Source organism: Oncorhynchus mykiss, chromosome 14, assembly GCF_057628025.1.
Source record: "Oncorhynchus mykiss isolate SJ-2025 chromosome 14, ASM5762802v1, whole genome shotgun sequence".
NCBI classification, from domain to species: domain Eukaryota; kingdom Metazoa; phylum Chordata; class Actinopteri; order Salmoniformes; family Salmonidae; genus Oncorhynchus; species Oncorhynchus mykiss.
In genome coordinates, this window is record NC_143035.1 from 9,114,061 (window position 1) to 9,140,442 (window position 26,382).

The 26,382-nt window shown below is 43.2% G+C and overlaps 2 protein-coding genes across 8 annotated transcripts; one reads left to right on the plus strand and one right to left on the minus strand.

The window, feature by feature from the left end:
* Window positions 1-16,265, plus strand: LOC110488727 (synaptotagmin-like protein 4). Of its 7 annotated transcripts, none has more exons than XM_036942872.2 (18): window positions 12-202; window positions 6,281-6,385; window positions 6,870-7,045; window positions 7,331-7,546; window positions 7,894-8,003; window positions 8,301-8,418; window positions 8,550-8,705; window positions 8,808-8,913; window positions 9,077-9,182; window positions 9,325-9,422; window positions 9,563-9,649; window positions 10,060-10,238; window positions 13,471-13,573; window positions 13,915-14,076; window positions 14,235-14,337; window positions 14,446-14,572; window positions 14,744-14,952; window positions 15,492-16,265. In XM_036942872.2, exons 3-18 carry the CDS (start codon window positions 6,927-6,929, stop codon window positions 15,632-15,634), a joined length of 2,142 nt encoding a protein of 713 aa, XP_036798767.1. In that variant the 5' UTR covers window positions 12-202; window positions 6,281-6,385; window positions 6,870-6,926; the 3' UTR covers window positions 15,635-16,265. The 7 variants fall into 7 exon arrangements, with proteins under 7 accessions (XP_036798772.1, XP_036798767.1, XP_036798769.1 ...); XM_036942874.2 differs by having other exon boundaries at window positions 70-202; window positions 6,867-7,045; XM_036942873.2 differs by having other exon boundaries at window positions 81-202; window positions 6,213-6,385.
* On the minus strand, window positions 16,163-25,833 carry LOC110487723 (sushi repeat-containing protein SRPX2). The gene is made up of 11 exons (XM_021559635.3): window positions 25,247-25,833; window positions 21,811-21,891; window positions 21,448-21,639; window positions 20,580-20,756; window positions 20,471-20,497; window positions 20,245-20,305; window positions 19,936-20,057; window positions 17,664-17,843; window positions 17,404-17,537; window positions 17,123-17,235; window positions 16,163-16,759 (listed from the first exon to the last, which is right to left on the minus strand). Exons 1-11 carry the CDS (start codon window positions 25,740-25,742, stop codon window positions 16,591-16,593), a joined length of 1,752 nt encoding a protein of 583 aa, XP_021415310.3. The 5' UTR covers window positions 25,743-25,833; the 3' UTR covers window positions 16,163-16,590.
* Between the last annotated feature and the right edge of the window lie 549 nt (window positions 25,834-26,382).

The window sequence follows — 26,382 nt, forward strand, 5'->3', positions numbered from 1 at the left end:
GGAAATAGAGCAGAGGGAATGCACCTGCTGCGGAAAACGTCTGTAGCTATTTGTCGCCCCACCGCTGTCACAAATTTTCCATATCTTCCGGGATGTGATGATTATAACCAACGCTGAAAGTCAACAGTTTCAGAGTGCAGGAAAGAGACTGGAAGGTAGACTGTGGGAGTCACGCTGACACATTGCAGCTAAGGGTTGAGCGGTAAGTTGAGTTTGTTGTGATCTATAACATTCATTCAAACTGTTTTATTGAATTACAGTTGCAATCAAAAAAATGTTTACACGACAGTAAATTGTTGAATACCTTTTCCTGATATGGGAAACCTCCCTTAGGAATGATTTACGATCCTCGATTCATTGACGTTGCGAACAAACGATGTACCGGTGCACTTGTTTTGTCCGCTACCAGTCTGCTCTGAAAGTTGAATTATTCCATTTGATTATTTTTCATCTCCTCCCTCCCAAGATTTGGGAACGAAAGAAAGTGGTATGGTCAATTAATTTGAATCATAATCGAAGTGCAGTTTTCGATTTTCTCAATGGAATTAAAACACCGTTTTTTTTTTAACAGGTGTTAAAATACATTTTTTGAGACTGACAAATCTTCTATGAACTATATTTGCGCTCGCTCATTCAGATACATTGCTTATGTAGTGTTGTCTTATTCAGCAGATCATGTGTGTTGATAAACAACTGCGCTTTTTCAATAATGTCCAATTAACTGGATGTGTTGCCAACACAATCTTAAATCCAGCCACATCATGCATTGTCTCTAGGCCTACAATAGATTTGTTTGATTACATTTGGGCTGTTAGAAAAAATACAGTAGGCTACAACAAAACAATCAAATGTAGCCTACTGCATTTTTTTGTTAAGTCCTTTTGGCAAATGAGGTAAATGACATACTTTGAAATAGTCCTACATTTGCTGTTAGACTTACATTACTTATTGAGTTACTGTCAAGAAAATTGCACATTAAACTATGCTATTCTCATGCATTGTTAAATTGGAATTAACTTTCCTTTTATTATAGCCTATGCCCACAATGAGACTATGTTTACACAGGCAGCCCAATTCTGATATTTTGGCAAAGAATCTGATCGGTCAAAATACCAATTAGTGGCGAAAACATCGGAATTGGGCTGTAAACACAACCTAAGATGCCCTGGAAAAGCACTTTATGTGGAGTTTTCTTTCCTGTATTCACCATTTAATTTTTAATTTTTTTTACTAACGTTGGTATTCGTACAATTTGTCCTCACTCTTTCTGTTGATATCCTTCTTAGTGTCTATTGACTCTAGAAATATCCCAGGGCACTGTCATCTTTGTTTCTGTGACACACGCATTCCCTTGAAGTAGGCAGCTGCCTGCTGAGCTGCCCTACAAGGCATTGTACACTTCTCAAATGTGAGTCAATTGGCCTCAAGCGTTAAAACAATGAGGAAAAAGTTTCTCTCCAAAGTTCTGCGTGAGTGACACAGCTTAGCACACAAACACTGTGGTAATGAGGGCTATGGAATTGAAATCAAATTTTTTTTCTCTGCTTAAACTCACTCAACATTATTAGAATTAGAAAAACTTTATTGTCCACCCAATGTGTCTTTGGCTTCACAACATAAAAACAGACATTAAAAGCCATCAGGACTCCATCATCCTGAAAAATAATAAACTATACGAACTACAAAAGTGCTAGTGCAGTTTCCCGTTAGACGGCTGGCTATACATTACATCATCATTGGTCTAAAAGCCACAATCAGCATCAAGAATTCCTAGTAAAAAATACATCATCATTAAGACTGAAGGGCACCTGATCACCTCCATGTTTAAATAATTCATTTGTACGTACATCAGGATCTGAGACCATTATCAACAACTTGGGTCAAATTACTTTTTATAGATATTCTTAGATATCTCCTCCCTGAGGGGAGCTTTTCAAACTGGAAATAGTGGATGGGTCATTAGCTATAGTCAGTGCTTTGCTCTGAGTGCTCAGCACTTGTAGTGCATTTAGAAAGTATTCATACCCCTTGACTTATTCCACATTTTGCTGTGTTACATCATGAATTCAAAATGGATTAAATAATTTTTTTCCACTCACCCAGCTACACAAAATACCCCATAATGACAAAGTGAAAACATGTTTTAGAAATGTTTGCACATTTATTGAAAATGACATTTTCACTCTAATCAATACTTTGTAGAAGCACCTTTGGAGCCAATTGCAGCTTTGAGTCGTCTGTATCAGCTTTGCACATTTGGAATTGTTTTTTTTCTCCCATTCTTCCTTGCAGATTTTCTCAAGCTCTGTTAAGCTGTAGGCCGTCACTGTAAATAATAATAATTTGTCATTTGTAAATCATTTGTAAATCATTTGTTCTTAACTGACTTGCCTAGTTAAATAAAAAATAAATAAAGGCTAGGCGGGGAGTGGTGGAGAACAGCAATCTTCAAGTCTTTCCACAGATTTTCAATGGGATTCATGTCTGGGATTTGGATGGGCCACTCAAGGACTTACATTTTCCAGCTTTGCTTTGGCTGTTTCCATTGATCATCTTTGAGATGTTTCTACAAGTTAATTAGAGTCCCCGTCCGTAGAGCTCAGAGAAAGGATTGTGTCGAGGCACAGATCTGGGGAAGGGTACAATTATATATTTTTTTCAGCATTGAAGGTCCCCAAGAACAAAATGGCCTCCATCATTCTTAAATGGAAGACGTTTGGAACCACCAAGACTCTTTTTAAAGCCTGCCGCCCAGCCAAACTGAGCAATCGGGGGAGAAGGGCCTTGGTCAGGGAGGTGACCGAGAACCCGATGGTCCCTCTGAGAGAGCTCCAGAATTTCTCTGTTGAGATGGGAGAACATTCCAGAAGGACAACCATCTCTGCAGCACTCCATCAATCAGGCCTTTACGGTTGAGTGGCCAGATGGAAGCCACTCCTCAGTAAAAGGCACATGAAAGCCCGCTTGGCGTTTGCCAAAAGGCACCTAAAGGACGCTCAGATCATGAGAAACAAGATTCTGTGGTCTGATGAAACCAAGATTGAATGCTTTGGCCTGAATGCCAAGCGGTTTTCTATTTTCTACATTGTAGAATAATAGTGAAGATATCAAAACTATGAAATGACACATGGAATCATGTAGTAACCAGAAAAGTGTTAAACAAATCTAAATATATTTTATAGTTGAGATTCTTCAAATAGCCAGCCTTTGACAGCTTTGCACACTCTTGCCATTCTCTAAACCACCTTCGTGAGGTAGTCACCTGAAATGCATTTCAATGAACAGGTGTGCCTTGTTAATTTGTGGAATTTATTTCCTTAATGTGTTTCAGTTGTGTTGTGACAAGGTAGGGTTGGTATACAGAAGATAGCCAAATCTGGTAAAAGACCAAGTCCATATTATGGCAAGAACAACTCAAATAAGCAAAGAGAAACGACAGTCCATCATTACTTCAAGACATGAAGCTCAGTCAATACAGAACATTTCAAGAACATCGAAAGTTTCTTCAAGTGCAGTCGCAAAAACCATCAAGCGCTATGCAGAAGCTTGTTCTCACGAGGACCGCCACAGGAATGGAAGACCCAGAGTTACCTCTGCTGCAGAAGATAAGTTCATTAGATTTAATTGCCCCTCAGATTGCAGCCCAAATAAATGCTTCAGAGTTCAAGTAACAGACACATGTCAACATCAACTGTTCAGAGACTGCATAAATCAGGCCTAATTGATGCAAAGAAACCCATTACGAAAGGATACCAATAATAAGAAGAGACTTGCTTGAGCCAAGAAATCAATGGACATTAGACCGGTGGAAATGTGTCCTTTGGTCTGAGTACAAATTTGAGATTTTTGGTTTCAACCACCGTGTCTTTGTGAGACGCAGAGTAGGTGAACGGATGCTCTCCGCGTGTGTGGTTTCCACCGTGAAGCATGGAGGAGGAGGTGTGATGGTGCTTTGCTGGCGACACTGTCTGTGATTTATTTAGAGTTCAAGGCACACTTAACCAGCATGGTTACCACAGCAGTCTGCAGCGATATGCCATCCCATCTGGTTTGCGCTTAGTGGGACTACCATTTTTTTTTCAACAGGACAATGACCCAGCACACACACACCTCCAGGCTGTGTAAGGGCTTTTTGGCCAAGGAGAGTGATGGAGTGATGCATCAGATGACCTGGCCTCCACAATCACCCTACCTCAACCCAATTGAGATGGTTGGGATGAGTTGGATCGCAGAGTGAAGGAAAAGCAGCCAACAAGTGCTCAGCATATGTGGGAATTCCCTCAAAACAATTGGAAAAGCATTCCAGATGACGCTGGTTGAGAGAATGCCAAGAGTGTGCAAAGCTGTCATCAAGGCAAAGGGTGGCTACTTTGAAGAATATATATCTAAACCCTTTTTTGTTTACTACATTATTCCATATGTGTTATTTCATAGTTTGATGTCTACACTATTATTCTACAATGTAGAAAATGGTAAAAATAAAGCAACCTTTTGAATGAGTAGGTGTGTACAAACTTTTGACTGGGTGTGTGTTTGTGTGTGTAAAATCTTGGTCGACCAACAGCCTATCGACCAGTAAATTGGGGTCAGCCCTAGTGTGAATACTAATGTAAATGAGATATTTCTGTATTTCATTCTCAATAAATTGGCAACTATCTAAAAACTAGGTTTCACTTTGTCGTTATGGGGTATTGTGTGGTATTGGTGAGAATGACTATATTTAATCCATTTTGAATTCAGGCTCTAAATGTGGAATAAGTCTAGGAGTATGAATACTTTCTGAAGAAACTGTATATGTTATTGAACTGCTTTTTGAGGTTTGCTAACTATCTTGCTATCCATATTTGCTGCCCTGAACAGTTGTGTCCTCTTCTTGGCACTCGGGTTTCCATACCATGTGGTCATGATGAAGCAAACAATACTTTTGTACACTATTTCTCAAATGTGCTGGCTCACACTGAAACTATTCCTGAGCAGATAAAAACGTTGCCTTGCCTTAAAAATATAGTGTGTTCACAGTAAATTCAGAGTTGTCCAAAAAATTGAAGTGCCTTTTAAAAAAAAAACAGTCAACTTGACTATTCAATGTCTTCTGAGATTCTGGATTCACCTAGAGATTGAAGCTCAGAACTGGAACATGGCCGATGACAGGCTTGATGTCAGGATTAAACAAATGGTTTAACCAGTGCACTCCACCCGCCGCTCTATGTCCTTAGAGGGTGGGAACCCTGCGATATGCTGAGCTCGTGTTGTTTTTAGCTTTCCTGTTCAAATTCCCTCAAGCAAACTTTCACCCTGTCAGAGGAGTTTAAAACCTCAAGGATCCTGGATCCTATTTGTCATCATCTATCTATTCTATATGCGTGTCAGCGTCTGTCAAAGTAAGATTAGGTAGAGACTATTTTCCCATGTCTTCCTGTTATAATTTACTATAGGATGACATGTCGAAATAATAAAATCACTATCTGTATGTCACCACATTTTTATTTATGCTTGTGTACCTGACTCAAAGCTCAATATACACTTAGGCAGGGCTGTTTTCTTTCCCTGCAAAGGATTTTCTACATGATGTAAGCATATACAGTACAACGTTATAGGCTTAGTTTGTTAAAGGTGTTGTAGTTTGGTGTTTACTCCAGTGGAAATGACACCGTACTGTACGTCCTGGTGAGATTTACACAGTATACAAAACATTAAGAATACCTTCCTAATATTGAGTTGCACCCTCATTTCCCCTCAGAACAGCCTCAATTCTTCAGGCCATGGACTATAAAAAGTGATGGCATTCCTCCAATGCTTGCCACAGTTGTGTCAAGTTGGATGCATGTCCTTTGGGTGGTGGACCATAAGGGAAACTGTTGAGCATGAAAAACCCAGCAGTGTTGCAGTTCTGTGTTCGTCTGGCACCTACTACTATACCCCGTTCAAAGGCACTTAAATCTTTTGTCTCGCCCATTCACCCTCATGTCTCAGCTTAATTAAGTCCTTCTTTAACCTGTCTCCTCCCCTGTATCTACTGATTTTTTTAAAAAGGGGATTTAACAGGTTACATCAATAAAGTATCATAGCTTTCACCTGGATTTACCTGGTCAGTCTGTCTTGGAAATGTTCCACTAGTCCACCTTCACTCTGGTTTGTCTGCAGCAGGGCCATCTCAGGGTGTTGGCTCTAAGCTAGGTCACTGTGTTGTCTGGGTCTGTCCATGTGTGCAGAGGGTCCCTGGTTCGCGCCCGGGTATGGGCGAGGGGACGGTCTAAAGTTATACTGTTACACTTGCCAGCTCCATCTTCCTAATTACCCAGCCAGCTCCAGCAAGGCGGAGTGAGAGGCTTCTGACACTGTGGCAGCAGCAGCCTCTCTGCATGGAGGCTCACTAGTGGAGGAGGTAAGGGTAACACCATCCACTAACAGTCCCCTTTGTCTGTATGTCTGCTAGTCCTGCACTGTCTACCCCTCTCTACCTGTCTCTGTCCTTTCCCCTCACAGCAAGCCCTCCCATTGTTTAAACGCGCACTCTCTCCTGCAGTGGTCCACTGTAATGCTGTGCTCTTTCTGAGTAGCCTGTACTGTATATGAGGTCGTTGCTCATGTACTGAAAGTGGGTCCTCCAATAAATGGACATTAGCTGGGGGAAAAGCTTCCGATCAGCTTTACTCCATCTTCAATGCTGCTGATGTTTGGGATTAGGACTTTCACACTGGTTTTCACTGTGATATCATGAGGGATTTCAAATGTAAACTATGGTGCTTGGTAAAGCAGGAGAAAGGCATTTTCAGGCAGAAACCACAAAGGACAAGTTATAGATGGATAAAACATGTTCCCATTTTGTGCCTTCTGAACTCAGCCCTGTTCTCTTCTTTGGCTAGCAGGAGCCTGTCTGGCCTAGGGTGATAATCCCTAAGGGGTTAGCCTGGGACGGAGGTGCAATGCCACAGGCTGCAGACATGATTAATGTGGCCTTCTTGACTGACTCGGAGCGGGAGCTGATCCTGGAGGTGCTGCGGAGGGACGAGGAACTGAGGCAGGCTGAAGAGCACCGTGTCCGGTGAGAACTCCCCTCCCGAGCTGCATCTCAATAGTCCTAAAGTGGCTTCCTCCTGACGTTGTCTCATTTCCTTAATCTGATCTAAAAAGACAGGACCGGTGAAAGCGATACAGTGCATGCTGGTGGCAATCTAGCATTCACCTCATCAACTCAGTATTTCACGAGTGCAGATGGAGGCAGTCACTAGACTTTCAACATCCAGTTATGCAAAGATGTCAACACAGACACCAATAGGCAAGGGTCTAACCAATGCCCCCCCCCCCCCCCCCCCCCCTGTTGTTTTAGGAAGCTGAAGACGGAGCTGCTGGACATTATGAGGAAGGGCGCCAAGCGTAGCAGTGGGAAGTACAGTGAGCGTAGCTGCGGCCGCTGCCAGGAACCACTTGGTCCACTATCTGCCGGCTCCAGCCAGTGTAGGGCATGCAAACACCAAGTGTGCCACAACTGCTGCTCAGTGTGCCCCAATGGATCCTGGGTGTGCAGTGTGTGTGCTAAAGAGGCGTAAGAGTCAATTTCTCTGTACTGTACATCACCCCACCCTGTCTTTTAGCATCTAAATGGTGACGATCCCTGTGTTTGCTGTATCTATATGCAAAGCGTGATGTTTTTGTTAATGTCAGACTCTCACTGTACAACGCCCACGAGGAGACGATAATACTTTCAGCGGGTTTACATTTGTGGATGCACGCTATGCATATCTGTTGCATTCTAAACTTGTGTAAAAAAATATATTTCTGTTTTTATTTTTACAACGTTTTCGCACTGTCAGCATGTCACCCTTAGAGTTGTGGTCCATATATTTGATGATGTTTTAACGTGGTGGTAATGTGTGGTGTTATTTTCTCCAGTGATCTAAAGAAGGTCACCGGAGACTGGTTCTATGACCAGCGAGTCAACCGCTTCTTCACCACCCCTGGACACGACATAGTGAGGACTTCCCTCAAAAAGAGGCCCCCACGTGAGTCCAGAAACCACCAAGTTGTGGGCTACGCTCTATACAATTGGAAACCCTAAACGACTTTCACTGCGGGTGCAGAGTGGAATGTCAGTGGCGTGGCAGCATAGCAATTTGTCCTATTTTTCTCTACTCAATTTCAATATTGAGATGTAAGAAGCTCCGTTACTGCATAGCTTTTGTTTATGCACTTTTTTTCAATGGCACTTCCCAGTAAGGAAATCCCTGTCTGAATGAATGAAGCCACTGTCAGCATATTACCAGTTGCCTGTCATGCTAAAGCTTGGTGTTCTGTTTTAGTGAGGAAGAGGGAGAACATGGAAGCGCTTCTGTTGAACAGTACAGAGTTGAACCCCAGCCAGCCCACCACCCCTGTTCCCCGACCCAGACTGAGGGACCTAGCAGCCTCCAACAAGGAGTGAGTCCTATTTTTATCTGGGGTGACAACACATGCTTTACAATCAATAGTGTGATGCAGTTACTGTAATATGTGGATGGAGTTTCAATTCAACATATAACATTTTGACACTGTTATTTCAACCTTCTCAGTCTGCTAGACGAAGTCTCCGAAGAATCCGTGGGAGTTAAGGCCAAGGAGCAGCAGGAGCAACAGCAGCACAGGGACAATGAGCCTGCAGAGAAAGCCAGCCTGAACAGTGTCATGACAGAGACCGAGTCCTCTCTTGGTACTCCTCTCTTACCAAGGTGAGTCTACATCCAAACAAATAGGCCTATAGCATTAGCGCTACATGCTAACAAAACTGCTTTTGGGATGTCTGCTCATTATGAATGGTGTTTATGATCCAGGAAGGAGGAGAGCACAGGTCAGTCTAGTCCAACAGGGTCCAGTATGAATGGTCTAGTCAAAGCTGACCTCGTCAGTAGCCACAGCCCCACCTCGGATGCAGACACGGTAAGGAGACCGTTTACCTATCAATCAGGTGTTGGGGTCAGTTCCATTTTAGTGCAGTCAGTCAAGTCTGCAAGTGAAAAGTCCACCTGTATTAGTCCTCATGTCTCCAGCCAATACATATTATACTGTCACACCTGACTGTAACCCTTGTCTCTTTCCATAGTCCTCCGTAGTAGGTCGTCGTAGTGTTAGCTCTGGCACAGGGTCTGTCGCATTGGAAGATGGCGGCCTGTTCAAGAAGAGCATCAGACGAGTTCAGAAACCCTCCGGTGAGACTCTTGTGTGTCTGCCGCCTCGGTAGCCCTGACTCCCAAACTCTATTCAAATATTGTTTTGTTTTAAGGGCATCTGGCCTGCTTGAGTTAACAAAGACATGCTCCATTTGAATGCGTCTCCATGGGTTTCACTCAGAATTCACGTCTGTGCTGGACCTGCGTGAGGAGGGGGCTGAAGCATCAGAGGGCTTTATGGGTGACCGGAGCAAGTCGGTGCCTGGGCTCAATGTGCCAGTGAGCAGTACCTCTTCCTCATTACAGACTAATGCATAAGGCTTCACTATACTACAAAATACTTCCATATGGTGCTAGTATTGGTGAGATGCAGTTGCATTGTATTTTTCATGATTTTAAATGGTTTGCTGTGCTTGCAGGATGATGAGGAGGATGAAGACATTGATAACTTGGTGAGCATCCATAGAAAGGTGTGCTCAAGTACCTCAAATCTTCGCGGCTCCAAGGTAAATGCATGCGATTCTCACTTATCCTATTTTCAAAGGTTCTAGTTAGTGTGTGATGCTATTTTTTTTAGAGTTCCTCAAGATATTTATTGAACCAGAACTTTGAGACAATTCAGGATATCCTGGTTGGTGTTGTGAGCTGCTGCCTAATTGAGTTACCATGGCAACTAAAGCTCACGCTCAAAGTTGCTTCAGGGCATGCAAATTTGACTGACCTGATTTTCATTGTCACAGGCCTCATTTGTGTGCTTTCCAGGAAGTTTATGTTACTTGATTGAATATGTTACATTTACCTTTCTGGTCACAATTTTTGCTCATTTTGAATTCCAAGTTCTAGAATTGTAGTCAATATGAATGCATTTAAACCAACTACTAACAGAAATCTGTGTGTGTGTGTGTGTCCACCACAGAGCACACTGGGCAGTCTGATGAGTATTTACAGTGAGGCAGGAGATTATGACAGCGTGGAGGTGAGCGGGGACATCGTGTTCTCTATCAGCTACGATGACACCACCCAGAGCCTGGCCGTCCTCGTCAAGGAGTGTCACTCGCTGGCCCACGGGGACGCCAGACGCCAGCGCTCAAACCCGTGAGTGTCCCCTCAGGACTAGGGTTTAACAGTTGTCTCAGTAGGAAATGATGGGTGCATCTCAATAATGTTTCCTCTCCTTCATATCCCCACATCTGAAAACACTGGGTGGATGAAAGTCATGGTGGATGCCGCTCTGGAATTTTCTTTCAACAAAGCTGCTTTACACTATTCAGATGCATTCCATCATGTCATAGTGATAGTATCCCCCACTCCTTCAAGTGAGACCAACACTATTCTACCGTAGGTTGCAATAAGTCTCGTCATGTTTTTATGATGACAGTAGATGAGATGCATTGTAGAGAATGATTCCCAGTAATCCTGTTCACACTAGACACACAGTTCAGTGTTATTACTGTATGACATAATGTAGATATGCAGGCTGAATTTGGCCCGCGGGTGGTTTTATTTGCCCCCCCCCCCAGGAAATCATCTACAAGTGATTTTAATTGAAGAAATCGGTTCAAGTATTCCCATACATAAGAGAGAACCATGTGATCGTATACAAATGTAAGCAAGGTTTGAATTGATTTTTAGTCAAACATACAGTGCCTTGCGAAAGTATTCGGCCCCCTTGAACTTTGCGACCTTTTGCCACATTTCAGGCTTCAAACATAAAGATATGAAACTGTATTTTTTGTGAAGAATCAACAACAAGTGGGACACAATCATGAAGTGGAACGACATTTATTGGATGTTTCAAACTTTTTTAACAAATCAAAAACTGAAAAATTGGGTGTGCAAAATTATTCAGCCCCCTTAAGTTAATACTTTGTAGCGCCACCTTTTGCTGCGATTACAGCTGTAAGTCGCTTGGGGTATGTCTCTATCAGTTTTGCACATCGAGAGACTGACATTTTTTCCCATTCCTCCTTGCAAAACAGCTCGAGCTCAGTGAGGTTGGATGGAGAGCATTTGTGAACAGCAGTTTTCAGTTCTTTCCACAGATTCTCAATTGGATTCAGGTCTGGACTTTGACTTGGCCATTCTAACACCTGGATATGTTTATTTTTGAACCATTCCATTGTAGATTTTGCTTTATGTTTTGGATCATTGTCTTGTTGGAAGACAAATCTCCATCCCAGTCTCAGGTCTTTTGCAGACTCCATCAGGTTTTCTTCCAGAATGGTCCTGTATTTGGCTCCATCCATCTTCCCATCAATTGTAACCATCTTCCCTGTCCCTGCTGAAGAAATGCAAGCCCAAACCATGATGCTGCCACCACCAAATTTGACAGTGGGGATGGTGTGTTCAGCTGTGTTGCTTTTACGCCAAACATAACGTTTTGCATTGTTGCCAAAAAGTTCAATTTTGGTTTCATCTGACCAGAGCACCTTCTTCCACATGTTTGGTGTGTCTCCCAGGTGGCTTGTGGCAAACTTTAAACAACACTTTTTATGGATATCTTTAAGAAATGGCTTTCTTCTTGCCACTCTTCCATAAAGGCCAGATTTGTGCAATATACGACTGATTGTTGTCCTATGGATGGAGTCTCCCACCTCAGCTGTAGATCTCTGCAGTTCATCCAGAGTGATCATGGGCCTCTTGGCTGCATCTCTGATCAGTCTTCTCCTTGTATGAGTTGAAAGTTTAGAGGGACGGCCAGGTCTTGGTAGATTTGCAGTGGTCTGATACTCCTTCCATTTCAATATTATCGCTTGTACAGTGCTCCTTGGGATGTTTAAAGCTTGGGAAATCTTTTTGTATCCAAATCTGGCTTTAAACTTCTTCACAACAGTATCTCGGACCTGCCTGGTGTGTTCCTTGTTCTTCATGATGCTCTCTGCGCTTTTAACGGACCTCTGAGACTATCACAGTGCAGGTGCATTTATACGGAGACTTGATTACACACAGGTGGATTGTATTTATCATCATTAGTCATTTAGGTCAACATTGGATCATTCAGAGATCCTCACTGAACTTCTGGAGAGAGTTTGCTGCACTGAAAGTAAAGGGGCTGAATAATTTTGCACACCCAATTTTTCAGTTTTTGATTTGTTAAAAAAGTTTGAAATATCCAATAAATGTCGTTCCACTTCATGATTGTGTCCCACTTGTTGTTGATTCTTCACAAAGAAATACAGTTTTATATCTTTATGTTTGAAGCCTGAAATGTGGCAAAAAGTCGCAAAGTTCAAGGGGGCCGAATACTTTCGCAAGGCACTGTATCTGTTTGGGCTTTTTGCGGTCAGTTTGCCGTTTACAAATTTATGTTCCGGCCCTCCGACCATCCACTCAAGAACAAATTGTCCCGCAACTGAATCTAGTTGATAATCCCTGACGTAGATCATCTTAAATAAGACCCTGTCCTGTTTACAAAATGTTTGATGTGCCCAGGGGTCATTATCAGAGTTCCAAAAGGAAGAATTGTACAGGTTACATTTAACGGAAGAAAAATAATTATACATTTGTAGTTTGGAAATGTAGGCACTTTATATTTTGACTTAAATAACAGAACAAAAATATAAACGCAACAATTTCAAAGATTTTACTCAGTTAAAGTTCATATGAGAAAATCAGTCAGTTGAAATAAATTTAATTAGGCCCTAGTCTATGGATCTCACATGACTGGGAATACAGATATGCATCTGTTGGTCACAGATAACTTAAAAGAAATGGGCCTCACAATGGGCCTCAGGTACTCGTCATGGTATTTCTGTGCATTAAAATTGCCATCAATAAAATGCAATTGTGTTCCTTGTCCATAGCTTATGCCCTGCCCATACCACAACCTCACCGCCACCATGGGGCACTCTATTCACAATGTTGACATCAGCAAACCTCTTGCCCACACGATGCCATACACATAAATTCTCTAAAACGACATTGGATGAGGCTTATGGTAGAGAAATTAACATTAAGTTCTCTGGCAACAGCTCTGGTGGACATTTCTGCAGTCAGCATGCTCCCTTAACTTGAGACGTCTGTGGCATTGTGTCGTGTGACAACTGCACATTTTAGAGTGGTCTTTTATAGTATCCAGCACAAGGTGCACATATGTAATGATCATGCTGTTTAATCAGCTTCTTGATATGCCACACCTGTCAGGTGGATTGATTATCTTGGCAAAGGATAAATGTTCACTATCACGGATGTAAACCAATTTGTGCACAACATGTTGCATTTTTATATTTTTCTTCAGTATAGTTTATTGGTATTGCAGGAGGGAATATGGCTTCATTTGAACTCTTTAACATGTAGGAAAATATTCATGTTTTTTTTTGTCCTGCAGGTATGTCAAGTGCTACCTTCTCCCTGACAAGTCTCGCATTGGCAAGAAAAAAACTACCATTAAACATAACACAGTGGACCCCACTTACAATGAGACCCTAAAGGTGATGGCCTCTCTGGAACTGCAGTAGATTTAGATGAACACTGATGAACTTTAACCCTGTATACATCCCTTATTACTCAATGGCCGGTTGATAATGCCGCCTCCTTCAGTAGGCAGTAAGATTGATATTGGCATTCAAGATAAGGAGAGTTAATCGCCGTTAGTGAAAGACAAACAAATATTGATTTTGTTGCTGCCCTTTTTTTAAACTCTGAGTATAGTGAACAAGTAACTCTGATGCAAAGGCCAGAGAGGGTGGGTGGAAAACTTTACTAAGATGTAGTTGACGGATCAGTGAGAGCAGGGTGTCACTCTCTCACTTCATCTCTTCTCCTCATTCAGTTTTCCATCAGTCGCTCCCAGGTGCTCAATCGTTCCCTCCAGCTCTCCGTCTGGCACCATGCCCGCTTGGGCCGTAATGCCTTCCTTGGAGAGGTGGAGGTGCCTCTGGACTGCAGGAACCTCGACGCAGGCCACGAGGAGTGTGTGGCGTTCGTGGGAAAAGTAAGCCTGAATAGTCTCATCACTAGGGCTCAGTTGTTCCTGGTCAGGTCACATGGTCAGAAAACATTGCAGGCCCTACACATCAATCACTAAATGTATTTCTAATCTACAGTACAACCCTGTGGTCTAGTGGTTTTACTGACTATTATCCTCTATAGGCGTCACCACTGCAGTCCTCTGCCTTCTCTCAGTACAAAGGAGAACTGTTGATTTCCCTGAAGTATGTCTCGACCAAGAATTCACCCACTGAAAAGACCAAAGGTAGGAGTGCCCCTGTTGACAGAACAAACTAACAGAAAAGCTCAGTCAGCACTATCTGTGTCAGACCAATCCCTACCAGTGGCTGTCTGACACCACCATCTCCCCTAGGCAAGAGACTCTCTCTAGGCAAGAAGACAAAGACGGAGCAGGGAGGGGAGTTGCACGTCTTGATCAAAGAGGCCAAGAACCTGACGGCAATGAAAGCAGGGGACACGTCGGATTCCTTTGTGAAAGGGTTAGCTGGCGGCATGATGTCACTAATTCTCTACGTTCACCTAAACAGAGACACATTTTGTTTCATCATCTTCACTTGAGATTGTGCAACTCCTGCTCATTTTAAGAACATTTTTCAGCCACCTAGCCTTCATCAAAATGCAATCCTTCTCACTCATGCTTTTAAACCTAGGTACTTGTTGCCATCGAAGGCCAAGTCCACTAAGAGGAAGACTCCGGTGGTGAAGAAAACTCTGAACCCTCACTACGACCACACATTTGTGTACAAAGACCTGACCCTAGACCAGCTAAGTGAGATGTGGCTAGAGCTGACAGTGTGGGACCGGGAGGCCATGTCCAGTAATGACTTCCTGGGTGGGGTTCGACTCAGCACAGGCACAGGTAATGACACAACACCTTTTTATCTTCCTGGGTGGGGTTTTGACTCAGCAAAGCCACAATTAATGACACACAACACCTTGTTGATTTATGGCGGGGAAGTCTCAGTTTATATCCATTGGCAGTATTGCTCTACCGCTTTACATGTTTGAGTTACTATTCCGTTGCAGGTCACCTATTTTTCCAATGTTAAAGTTGGTAGTAAGGTGAAGCTACCTCAGTTTAAATTACTAAGAGCAGTAGGCCTATTGTTAAAATAAATCTCATTCCCTGACATTTCTGTCCAAATGTGTGAAGTCTGGTGGACCAAAGCATCAAACTTTAGCTTTTGTTAGCCAATACAGAAAGACCGGGAGTAACTCACGGTGCAGATAGCATTGGCTTAATCTACCAAACAATCCCACAACACCTAATGGTCACACCCACTAAGGCCAACTTTGAATCATTATCCCAGGCTTATATGCGCAATAGCCTGGGGACGAGGTTAGGACAGGACAGACCTACTTTAGTTCACTGTTTTTCTGGTGCCCTTCTTTTTTCAGCCACACTGAAGGTTGGGAAGGAGGAAGTGGAGGCGGATTCTACAGGGGAGGAGGTGACTCTGTGGCAGAAGATGATGCAATACCCTGACTCGTGTGCAGAGGGCACTCTTCCATTACGCTCCTCTATGGGCAAGAGCAAGTGAAGACGCCACACTGCCTCGTAACCTGAAAGAAGAGCTATGGAGACAGGGCAATCCCTCAACTTTTTATCACCATCATTCTGTAAAAAAAAAAAAAGACTGTCTAACCGCAGGCACTATTACGACACTATTGGCCTAAAACAAGTGATTTGAAAGCATAGTGGAAATTCACCTGATAGCTTGAGGTTTTTGATAGAGGTATCATTTCATATTTTTAAATGTAAGGTTGTCAACTATACATACTTTTTGAGATCAATCGACACTAACCAAAGTTTTGATCAAATTGAAAAACTCCTGTTTAATTGACATTTTATCAAAGCTGAATTCTATCCATGTTCAGCAAACCACTCATTAACTGTGGCGCTTCATGGGGGTTACTGGTGTTTCAGTTTCAGGCAGAATCTCTGTTCCACTCTTAAGGCATTGAACCAGTTTTGGTCCATGTCACCTTGGGTTATGATTCATGGTAATTGAAAAAAAACTACTGTGCATATGATTTTTAAATATGTAAATATTACCAGTTGCACAAAGTGAAGGAGACTCATTTTATTTCTCAACTTTTATGCTCTTTTGAGTCCTATGACTGTATCAAATATTTAATTCACCAAATAAATAAAAATATGAAGTGACTGAACCTTTAATTATCCACGTTTGTTATACCCGTCTGTGCAGTATGGAAGGTGAAGTAAAGGTACCTATGTTTCATTCTCTAACAATACACCAACAATCTCTATACTTTTAGATGAAGTATATACATCTGGGATGAGTAGTGCAAGATATGTAAACATCATTAATGAAGATCTTAGCCTGTTTTTCAGGTTTATCAGCCAATGGAAACATTTGACTAGCAGAGCTGTTATCCGTTTTCTTGTTTCTCTCTCTATTCTGGGCCAGCCTTCCTCTGAGCTGATATCTTTGTAAAAGTGTCTGACCTCCAAGCCACCAGGGGGCACTCTTAGTCAGAGGTCTAACTCCAACCGCCTCTGTTCTTCTTCGTCCAAAAGGTTATTGTCGATGTATGAGAAGAGCTCATCGGATGTGGTGGGTGTGAGGAATCTCTCGTGGTCCAAACCATCCTTGTCTAGCAGCACCATGTTGAAGTAGGATCTGGAGATCCGTAAAGCCTGCCTGTACCACAGTACGAGATGACCATATCGTGTCAAGTCAGTGATGGTGTATTACATTGCCTGAAGATGCAGTGCAGCCAACATGATTGAACACTCGTAACAAATGGATCAATAGTCACTTCATTAATGATGTTTACATATCTTGCACTACTCATCCCAGATGTATATACTGAATTTTATACCGTCTATGCTGGTCGGTCATGGCCCATCCATATATTTATATGTACATATTCTTATTCCATCCCTTTTGTTAGATATTGCTACACTGTCAGAACTAGAAGCACAAGCATTTCACTACACTCGCAATAACATCGGCTAACCATGTATGTGACCAATACAATTTGATTATGTGAAGTCACCTTACCTCAGACCCTCAATGTCCAGGTGACGTCCCTTGATGTGGCCCACTTCTCGAGGAGGGGACCTTAGCAGCTCAATCACTGTCACTCCTCTTATGTCCAGACCACAATCTGCTTTCTAGGCATGAAAACACCCCAAGCATGGTCACAATTCATACAAACGAGGTGCTCATATTTCATTCACTAAACAGCTATTTATTAAGTCCTGTAGAAACTACCATTGTTGAGAGCAGAAATTCCCTGACTTGCAGATGATACCCAAATCATCCCGGTGTCTCGGACTCACCTGTACCATAAGGTTCTGGAGCTTGTAGTCTCCATGGGCTATGTTAGGTGCCGACACAATCAGAAGCCTCCTCTTCTCGTAGAACCGGTCCAGGAGGCCAGAAGCTGTATCCACATCTGTTTTAAACTCCATTGCTACAGTACATATGCACACACCATCAAAAACAGTATGGTTGTTGGTATAATCACTTTACATGTTTGGGTTCAGTTGAAGACAACAAACCAGATGGCCATGCTCTGTCATTGGTTCTCAATACTAACGGACGCACTCAGCAGGGGCCTCAGTCCAGCTGTGGTCGAACTGGCAGACACGGCTGGAGATCCCCCTCCTCTCCTGGCCCCTGTCACAGTGGTACTCGCACACCACCCCGTAGTTGTTCCCGTCAGAGTTACAGGTGAGGTAACCATGGAGAGGGGGCTTGAGGACTGGACACCTCCTGACTGGGGAGAGACGGAGAGCAGGATCTCTATTGTTCAAAGCAATAGCTGATCTAGGATCAGTTTAGGATTTAAGATGATATGGACATAGGGACATGATCCTTGATCAGCACTCCTACTCTGATACAGATACACTGTATTCTGACCTTGACCTACACTAAATGACCAAAAGTATGTGTTCACCTGCTCGTCGAATATCTCATTCCAAAATCATGGGCATTAAATATGGAGTTGGTCGCCCAGGTAATGCTATAACAGCCTCCACTCTTCTGGGAAGGCTTTCCACTAGAGTTTGGAACATTGCTGCGGGGACTTGCTTTCATTCAGCCACAAGAGCATTAGTGAGGTCGGGCACTGATGTTGGGCAAATAGGCCTGGTTTACAGTCACCGTTAAAATACATCCCAAATGTGCTCATTGGGGTTGAGGTCAGGGCTCTGTGCAAGCCAGTCAAGTTCTTCCACACAAATCTCAACAAACCATTTCTGTATGAACCTTACTTTGTGCATGGTAACATTGTCATGCTGAAACAGGAAAGGGACTTCACCAAACTGTTGCCACAAAGTTGGAAGCACAGCGCTAAGATTTCCCCTCACTGAAACTAAGGGGCTTAGCCCGAACCATGAAAAACAGCCCCAGACCATTATTCCTCCACCAAACTTTACAATTGGCACTATGCAGTCGGGCAGGTAGCGTTCTCCTGGCATCCGCCAAACCCAGATTCATCTCTCGGACTGCCAGACGGTGAATCATAATTCATCAGTCCAGAGAATGCATTTCCACTGCTCCAGAGTCCAATGGCGGCAAGCTTTACACCACTCTAGCCGACGCTTGGCATTAGCGTGAAAACCCATTTCATGAAGCTGACGAACAGTTATTGTGCTGACGTTGCTTCGAGAGGCAGTTTGGTAGTGGTGTTGCAACCGAGGACAGTCGATTTTTACACGCTTCAGTGGCCCCGTTCTGTGAGCTTGTGTGGCCTACCACTTTGCGGCTGAGCCGTTGTTGCTCCTAGACGTTTCCACTTCACAATAACAGCACTTACAGTTGACCGGGGCAGCTCTAGCAGGGCAGAAATTTGATGAACTGACTTGTTGGAAACGAGGCATCCTATGACAGTGCCACGTTGAAAGTCACTGAGCTCTTCAGTAAGGCCATTCTGCTGCCCATGTTTGTCTATGGAGATTGCATGTGTGCTCAATTTTATACACCTGTCAGCAACATGTGTGGCTGAAATAGCTGAATCGACTCATTTGAAGATTACCATGGGTTGAAGAATGTGGCAATTTCCTTTTGTGCGTAAAGGCTCTCCAAACCTCTTTTTTTATGATTCATAAATACTTACCTAAACCTAAATAATCTATGTTTTTCAGTGGCAGGGACTGGGAGACTAGTCAGGATTGGGGGAAAGATGAACAGAGCAAAGTACAGAGAGATCTTTGAGGAAAACCTGCTCCAGAGCGCTCAGGACCTCAACCTGGGGCGAAGGCTCACCTTCCAACAGGACAATGACCCTAAGCACACAACCAAGACAACGCAGGAGTAGCTTCAGGACAAGTCTCGGAATGTCCTTGAGTGGCCCAGCCAGAGCCCGGACTTGAACCCGATCGAACATCTCTGGAGAGACCTGAAAATAGCTGTACAACGACAGTCCCCATCCAACCTGACAGAGCTTGAGAGGATCTGCAGAGAAGAATGGGAGAAACTCCCAAAACCCAGGTGTGCCAAGCTTGTAGTGACATACCCAAGAAGACTTGAGGCTGTAATCCCTGCCAAAGGTGCTTCAACAAAGTACTGAGTAAAGGGTCTGAATAGTTATGTAAATAAGGTGTTTCCGTTTTTGAAAACATTTGCTAAAATTTCTAAACAGCTTTTGCTTTGTCATTATAGGGTATAGTGTGTAGATTGACAAAAAAATAACAATTTTTAACAAAGTCAATTTTAGAACAAGGCTGTAACATAACAAAATGTGGAAAAAGTCAAGGGCTCTGAATACTTTCCAAATGCACTGTTTGTTTGTCCAGTAAGTCTGGGCTTTACTCTAGTCCAAATATCAGGTCATTTTGTCTGAATGTCAGGTTACTGTGGTGCCTTACCCTCCACACGAACAATGAACTTGCAGGCAGCCCTGTTTCTGGCTTGGTCATGTGCTGTGTGCCGGATAATGTTCATCCCCTCTTTAAAGTTGGTATCTGGCCCCTGGCCTATCAGTGTTACACTGCAAACAGACAAAGAACACCACGTGATTCACCTCCTGATAAAGCACAGGGGAAGAAGGAGGGAATCTTTATTTTTTAAAGGACTGTCATACGCCAGTGTTTTATCAGCTGTTTCTGAGGCAACGGGGGGGTCTTGGTTTTGAGACAAAGACAGAAAAAGGAAATGAAACGTGGAAAGAGCGGTACTAGATGAGTATCTGTGTTGTGTTTATGTGGATGGGAGACATGCCCATGGGAGCTGCCGGGGCTTATAAAAGTTAGAAACAAAACGGCACTGGAAAAACAATTAGCTTGGATTCCAAATGGTTTTTTAATTTTTTTGCTGTGCTTACAGGGTGCATCTCATTAACTCATGGGGAAGAAAAAAAAAATATGCTGACTTAATTACCACTGACTTTGACCATTCACTTACCTCCAGGCATATCAAACCCAACACCACCTGGGTTTCACACCACAGTGAAAAAGCATTCATGAATCATGTCAGTATACTTGGACGTGCTGACTAAACATATGAGCTATACCTGCACAGATGGATTCTGCCCCACTCCAGGACCCCCCATCCAGACAGGTACGAGAGTGGTCCCCCTCGATCCGGTACCCCAGCTCACAGATGTAGCCACAGCTGGAGTCCACCACATAACCCTGGGTGCAGTGGTACGTGCCATGCCAGATCAGGTGCAGCACGTTGCAACGAACCTCTGTGGAGTCACCATAGTCAACAAGATAGACCCTGAGTATAACAAACATTAGGAAGACCTTCCTAATACTGAGTGGCATAACCCCCCCCCTCTCCCCTCAGAACAGCCTCAGTTAATCGGGGCACAGAATCTACAAGGTGTCAAAAGCATTCTACAGGGATGCTGGCCCATGTTGACTCCAATGCTTTCCACAGTTGTGTCAAGTTGGCTGGATGTCCTTTGGGTGGTGGACCATTCTTGATACACACGGAAAAGTGTAGAGTGAAAAACCCAGCAGCGTTGCAGTTCTTGATTCAAAATGGTGCGCTTGGCACCTACTACCAAACCTGTTTCAAATGTTATGTCTTGCCCATTCACACTCTGAATGGCACACATACACAATCCATGTCTCAATTCTCTCAAGGCTTAAAAATCTTTCTTTAACTTGTCCCCTCCCCTTCATCTACACCGACTGAAGTGGATTTAACAAGAGACACGAATAAGGGATCATAGCTTGCACCTGGATTCACCTGGTCAGTCTGTCATGGGAAGAGCAGGGTCCTTCATGTTTTGTATACTCTGTGTATATTACTCCCATGAAGGTTTTTTCTAAAGAAAACTCAGGGACTTTAAAAGAAAAATGAACAATAGAGAGGACATGGACAAAAAAACGACAATCAGCTGTATCTGTCTATAATCAGCCTGTACTCACGGCGGCAGTGACTGGTCCCAGACCAGCGGCGGTTGGGCATGCACTGCACCGAGGATCTGCCCAGCAGCTTGTAGCCACGGTCACAGGTCATCTCGCAGCGGGTGTCTAGGGTGCTGCGGTAGTTCTCTCCTCGGGGGAAGTGGCAGGTCACATCCCCATTGGCCAGGGTCAGAAAGTGACACCATCTTAGATCTGCATCAAAACAATATTGTTTAAACACACACTGGAACTCAGTGTCAAGACCAATGTGCTACAGACATGCCAAGAGACACTGATTTCAAAACAGTGATGTGGGGTACGTAGATTTCAAATCTGTGTTGTTGATAATGTTAGTGTTGTGACTGTGTGGTTCTCCGTAGTTACTCCTGTAGTTCAGTTGGGGAGTGTAGTACTCCTCCTCTGGCACAACCTCATTGTAGCTGCTGTGCATTGTGGTTCCAGAGCCTGAAACCAACGACACACTATTATTAGCTCTAAAATCAGTCATAGCAACAAGGCATAAACAGATAAAAACTATTTGTCAGCTACTAATGTATTTATGGGCGATATGTACTTTCTTTCCCACACATTAACCTACATGTACTTATCAGATTATTTGTGATACATATGAAATTATTTTGAGGTAGAACATGAAGAGTAGAATAAAGGTCATGCAGAGAACCTCTAATGCTAATTGTTTCCTGTTAGAGGAAATTATGGTTGAAATGACTAATTATGTATACATTCCAATCAGAACTGACTAGTCTAAATGCTATAATGTACTGTACATGTGAATTTTCTCTCTTGCTCCCATTCCCAATTGTATATAATGTAGTCAGGAGTTTAGTAACAATGAAGGTCTGTTCCTTATTTCATTCAGTTGTACAATCTCCAGGTGGCAGGAACGGCCCATCTCCAGACTGTCTAGAATGTTGATTTATACTGACTGGCCTTGACTTCGTGCTGATAACGCGAAGGCTCGAGAGCTAGAGGGCCCTCTACTTGTGAAATAGATAGAACGTTTAGAAAACGCTGACGTCATTTTCACTTTATAACCTGTGGAAATATGTGTATGTGGTTAGTACTCTCTTGAAATAAACGCTGTTACCTGGCTTTTAAGACTGGTCTCGATCTACTTCATGCATAATTAATGAACTTACAACTCATTAATGAAATAGAAAGAGTGCGAATTTGGTTTTGGCTAAAAAAACATACAGGAATTTAGAAATTCCACTAAAATTTCGCCACAAATTCTCAGGTTCGCACAGCCTGAATACTGGTCCATTCCTGAGCCATTTCCATAAAGGGAAGTTGGGGGAAAAAACCTGGTTGGGATCCAAAACTGAAGTCCAGTGAAAACTAGTACATCTCTGAAAAAGGGCCAGGCTTTCTGGTTTGCTAAAGTTTCATTCAACTCAACGTAAAAGTGTTTTAGCGTCACATGGAAGGAAAATAAGATAGCAAAGAAAGTAGGAAAAGGACTTAACTGGGCACACATTGCACTGAATGTGCACTGAGATCATGACACGTGAAGAGGACAACGTTGGAAAGCAGAGGTCCTCTCCTCCATTTTGAGCGTATTACTGTAACTAGTTAGTGTTTTTGCCTCATCGTTTTCACTGTAGCTTTAAACCAAGGAGCTGAATCTAACTTTCCATACATTACATCTCCCTTACCACACTCATTCTTTCCCCTCACTTGTGGTCTATCTTATTTCATAAACCCAATCTCTTGAAGGATATTTAAAAGGGACTCTTCTGTTTAGAAAAATTTGATTTTTTCCCCCCTTGTCTCTCCAACGGAGTACTTGTAACAACAAAGTGGTCCAGATACTAGCTTACCCAGTAGACAGGGGCTAGCCAATGTGTAATTTAGACCAATGGAAATTCAACTCATGGTGACAAATCTCAACAACGTTTCTAATGATGGTAATTTGGGCACTTGCAATAGGCTGCTAAATGTACAATGATGTTTACTTACAAACACCTTTCATCAAATGCCTTATTTACAGTCTGACTCTGAATAACACGTAAACATGCCCTCAGATTCCTAGCACCCAAGTCTCCCTCGTGCTTGCAAATCCAAGTGAGGATAAACAAACTCTTTGGCATTCAAGACAGTTTTACATTTCAGCAGCGATTCAAATCCTGTGTACCATGTCTCATAGTAGACATGCAAGTGGTATCAATATTCAAATATCTCTTTTATGTTATTACACTAATGCAGGCAGCTGCTATGGCCGCCTGCAGGTTGTAAAGCAGATAGACACAGCACGCATCACAGTGAGACCAGCCAGGGGTGAGTTTGGGTGGATCTGAGGTGACTCGAATCACTGTCTCGTAGGGGCCAAATGAGGACCTTGGCACAGCTGGTCTGTGCACACTCAACCATTTGTCTGTGATTGGAGATGTAATTACACAGGTCTGAGAAGGGGTGACATGCTCAACAGAGGAGGGCTAGATAGAGAACTCATGTGACTGTAGGCTTACTACAGTGATGACTTGTATTCACCTACAAAACTTTTTCTTAATGAAAAAATGCATAGATGGGATATTTGGGCTTCTTTGCTCTCTCTTTTTTTAACTGAAAAATAATGTTAGAAGAGTGGTTGAGTTTCTGTTCGGGAAATACTCCCTGCTCTCTTTGTAATTCCTTCAGGTCCCTCTAAAGATCCCACCTCAGCTACTTCTATTTACTGCGGTGATTGAGGTATTTCTTGATTTATTTCACCTTTATTTAACCAAGTAGGCTAGTTGAGGAACAAGTTCTCATTTGCAACTGCGACCTGGCCAAGATAAAGCATAGCGGTTCGACACATACAACAACACAGAGTTACACATGGAATAAACAAAACAAACAGTCAATAATACAGTAGAAAAAAAGAAAAGTAAAAGTCTATATACAGTGTGTGCAAATGAGGTAGGATAAGGGAGTTAAGGCAATAAATAGGCCATGGTGGCGAAGTAATTACAATATAGCAATTAAACACTGGAATGATAGATGTGCAGAAGATGAATGTGCAAGTAGAGATACTGGGGTGCAAAGGAGCAAGATAAATAAATAAATGCAGTATGGGGATGCGGTAGTTGGATGGGCTGTTTACAGATGGTGCAGTGATCTGTGAGCTGCTCTGACAGCTGGTGCTTAAAGCTAGTGAGGGAGATATGAGTCTCCAGCTTCAGTGATTTTTTCAGTTCGTTCCAGCTATTGGTGGCAGAGAACTGGAAGGAAAGGCAGCCAAAGGAGAAATTGGCTTTGGGGGTAACCATTGAGATATACCTGCTGGAGCACGGGCTACGAGTGGGTGCTGCTATGGTGACCAGTGAGCTGAGATAAGGCGGGGCTTTACCGAGCAGAGACTTGTAGATTACCTGGAGCCAGTGGGTTTGGCGACGAGTATGAAGCGAGGGCCAGCCAACAAGAGCGTACAGGTCGCAGTGGTGGGTAGTATATGGGGCTTTGGTGACAAAACGGATGGCACTGTGATAGACTGCATCCAATTTTTTGAGTAGAGTGTTGGAGGCTATTTTATAAATGACATCGCCGAAGTCGAGGATCGGTAGGATGGTCAGTTTTACGAGGGTATGTTTGGCAGCATGAGTGAAGGATGCTTTGTTGCGAAATAGGAAGCCAATTCTAGATTTAATTTTGGATTGGAGATGCTTAATGTGAGTCTGGAAGGAGAGTTTACAGTCTAACCAGACACCTAGGTATTTGTAGTTATCCACATATTATAAGTCAGAACTGTCCAGAGTAGTTATGCTGGACGGGCAAGCAGGTGCAGGCAGTGATCGGTTGAAAAGCATGCATTTAGACTTACTTGCATTTAAGAGCAGTTGGAGGCCATGGAAGGGGAGTTGTATGGCATTGAAGCTCGTCTGGAGGTTAGTTAACACAGTGTCCAAAGAAGGGCCAGAAGTATACAGAATGGTGTCGTCTGCGTAGAGGTGGATCAGTGAATCATAAGCAGCAAGAACGACATCATTGATATATACAGAGAAGAGAGTCGCCCCGAGAATTGAACCCTGTGGCACCCCCATAGAGACTGCCAGAGGTCCGGACAACAGGCCCTCCAATTTTACACACCGAACTCTATCAGAGAAGTAGTTGGTGAACCAGGTGAGGCAATCATTTGAGAAACCAAGGCTGTTGAGTCTTCCAATAAGAATGTGGTGATTGACAGAGTCGAAAGCCTTGTCCAGGTCGATGAATACGGCTGCACAGTAATGTCTCTTATCGATGGCGGTTATGATATCACTTAGGACCTTGAGCGTGGCTGAGGTGCACCCATGACCAGCTCTGAAACCAGATTGCATAGCGGAGAAGGTATGGTGGGATTCGAAATGGTCGGTAATCTGTTTGCTAACTTGGCTTTCGAAGACCTTAGAAAGGAAGGGTAGGATAGATCTGTAGCAGTTTGGGTCTAGTGTCTCCCCCTTTGAAGAGGAGGATGACCGCGGCAGCTTTCCAATCTTTGGGAATCTCAGACGATGCGAAAGAGAGATTGAATAGGCTAGTGATAGTGACAATTTCGGCAGATAATTTTAGAAAGAGAGGGTCCAGATTGCCTAGCCCGGCTGATTTGTAGGGGTCCAGATTTTGCAGCTCTTTCAGAACATCAGCTATCTGGATTTGAGTGAAGGAAAAATGGGGAAGGCTTTGGGCGAGTTGCTGTGGGGAGTGCAGGGCTGTTGACCGGGGTAGGGGTAGCCAGGTGGAAAGCATGGCCAGCCGTAAAAAATGCTTATTGAAATTCTCAATTATAGTGGATTTATCGGTGGTGACAGTGTTTCCTAGCCTCAGTGCAGTGGGCAGCTGGGAGGAGGTGCTCTTATTCTTCATGGACTTTACAGTGTCCCAGAACTTTTTTGAGTTTGTGCAACAGGATTTCAGCTTGAAAAAGCTAGCCTTAGCTTTCCTAACTGCCTGTGTATATTGGTTCCCCACTCCCCATTG